Source organism: Dipodomys ordii, unplaced genomic scaffold (genome assembly GCF_000151885.1).
Source record: "Dipodomys ordii isolate 6190 unplaced genomic scaffold, Dord_2.0 Scaffold21, whole genome shotgun sequence".
NCBI classification, from domain to species: Eukaryota; Metazoa; Chordata; class Mammalia; order Rodentia; family Heteromyidae; genus Dipodomys; species Dipodomys ordii.
In genome coordinates, this window is record NW_012267237.1 from 848,207 (window position 1) to 850,343 (window position 2,137).

Sequence of the window (2,137 nt, forward strand, 5' to 3'; positions counted from 1 at the left end):
TGTGATCTCTGTCTCCCTGGAGCCCAGGGGACCAGTGTGTGCTGTGATCTCTGTCTCCCTGGAGCCCAGGGGACCAGTGTGTCCTGTGATCTCTGCCGGGGATGTGCAGCTGTCCATCGACACAGGCCCACACACTGACCACACACAGCCAGTTTCCACGGACAGTGAGGTCCCATGCTCCTGTGACTGGGTCCACGGAAACCCAGCCCAGCCATGCGGACCCTGTGTCCTGCTAGCCCAGTGAGTCCTAGCCTTCCACACGCTCACCTTCCCCAGGCCACAGCAGCGCCTGTTCTCCTAGCTACGCCACACGACAGCAGCTACAGTGAATGCTGGGGGCACCAGCGCCGGCCCAGAGACAGCGCCGCTCCACCTCCCACGGCTTCCACGGGCACAGACCACGTGCAAACAACATACCAACTGTGCCTGCTTCCTCCCCCAACACGAGACTGCACTGCCTTCCACTCACTCTGGGACAGAGTCTGTTCCGGAACTTGGACACATGCAGTCTGTGTTCTAGAACTTGGACACACACAGTAGTCTGTTCTGGAACTTGGACACAGTCAGCTCTGGAATTTGGACACAGTCTGCTCTGGAACTTGTACATACACAGTCTATGTTCTGGAACTTAGACATAGTCTGTGCTCTGGAACGTGGACACACAGTTCTGGAAGGGCCTGGGGCTCCAGGTCTCTACACACTCACCTCCCTCTCCCGCTCAGTCTTAGACAGCTGCATCTGCTTCAGCATCTGGGATCTCTGCTCCATCATCAGTGTCTTTTCGTAGGTGAACGCAGAAATGTCGTTCTCAACCTAAGAAGTTCCAAAGCAGCGTGTAAACAGTATGGACAGAAAGACTGCTGTGTCGTCACCAGGGATCCTCCACGCAGGGCCACCGGGACTGAGCAGGCAGCCTGCATGTGCCCTGGGCCCCTGCCCCCCGTCACAGAAGTCAGACCCTGGCCCAGAGCAGCCCCAGAGCTCTAACACAGGAGGGTTGGTGTGGCAAGGCCTCCAGTCTCATTGGACACCCCTCCACCACCCCTGACCTCAGGCAGTGTGACGACAACACCGTCACCCTGCACGGGCAAGCACGCTGGGTTGGCGGGTCGCGGGTCGGGCGTGGGTGGGGCGTGCCTGGCTGCAGAAGCTGTGGCTTTGAGGAGCACGTGCTTACATATACCAGGCGTTTTCTGTTTTGGGGTGGGCTCCTCACCCACAGAAGTGAAAGCACAGAAAACATGCTGCGAAGAACAAAAGCATTTAGCACTGTGGACTCTTCTGCCATTCCCTACCCCTGACAACCCACACCTACGATCTACAGTCAGCCGCAGCATCCTGGCTGTGAGCAGAGGCCCGAGGGCAGCAATGACCTGTCCCCCGGCAGGGCTGTTTGTGGGCAGGAGACCTCACCAGCTCTGCTGGACCTGCTCTCCAGCCACAGGGCCATCTGGCAAAGCCTCGTCTCTGCGGGGGAACGTTCCGAGCAGCGTGTCCCCACATCACAAAGATGTTTTCTAATGTTACTTGTGCGAGTCCTCAAGCCGGTCACATCTAGAGAGCAAGTCTGCAGAGGACTGGAGTGGAAGCCACTGAACGCAAGTCCACAGCCTGGAAATGGTGAGGCTGTCCAGACTCGGACCTGCAGGTCCAACTAGCAAGCCTGGGGCTCAAGACCCTTCAACTGTGCATGCTCCAAGTATTTGTGTCCCTCAACTGTGGGTGTTCCCCAACCGTGTCCCTAATCCAAGCCAATTCTAATGCACGGGGGGGGGGAGGAATGGGGGGCGCACAGCCCATAGGACAACCAGGTTCCCTGAGAACTGACACAAAAACACAGAGATTGCCAATAATTAACAGATAGCAACCTGACCACATCTGTGATCCCAGGGACACCACTCCAGACCAGCAGGGGCAAACAACAGCTCTGCAGCCCAGGCCAGGACAGCACACCACACCCCATGGGAATACCTTCCACCTCCTGTTGTGCCCCATCCCACATCCCCAGCAGGCTTGCTCCAGACTGGACCACAGACCCTCCCGCTGGAGTGGACCACAGACCCTCCTGCTGGAGTGGACCACAGACCCTCCTGCTGGAGTGGACCACAGACCCTCCTGCTGGAGTGGACCACAGACC

At 58.2% G+C, this 2,137-nt stretch overlaps 1 protein-coding gene across 1 annotated transcript in view; it reads right to left on the reverse strand.

Moving 5' to 3' along the window:
* Positions 1-2,137, reverse strand: part of Slc12a7 (solute carrier family 12 (potassium/chloride transporter), member 7) — an 80,610-nt gene that overhangs the window by 10,814 nt on the left and 67,659 nt on the right. The window contains exon 23 of the mRNA XM_013013826.1: positions 706-813. Within this exon, the coding sequence (XP_012869280.1) occupies positions 706-813 (108 nt within the window). The remainder of the gene's footprint in view (positions 1-705; positions 814-2,137) is intronic.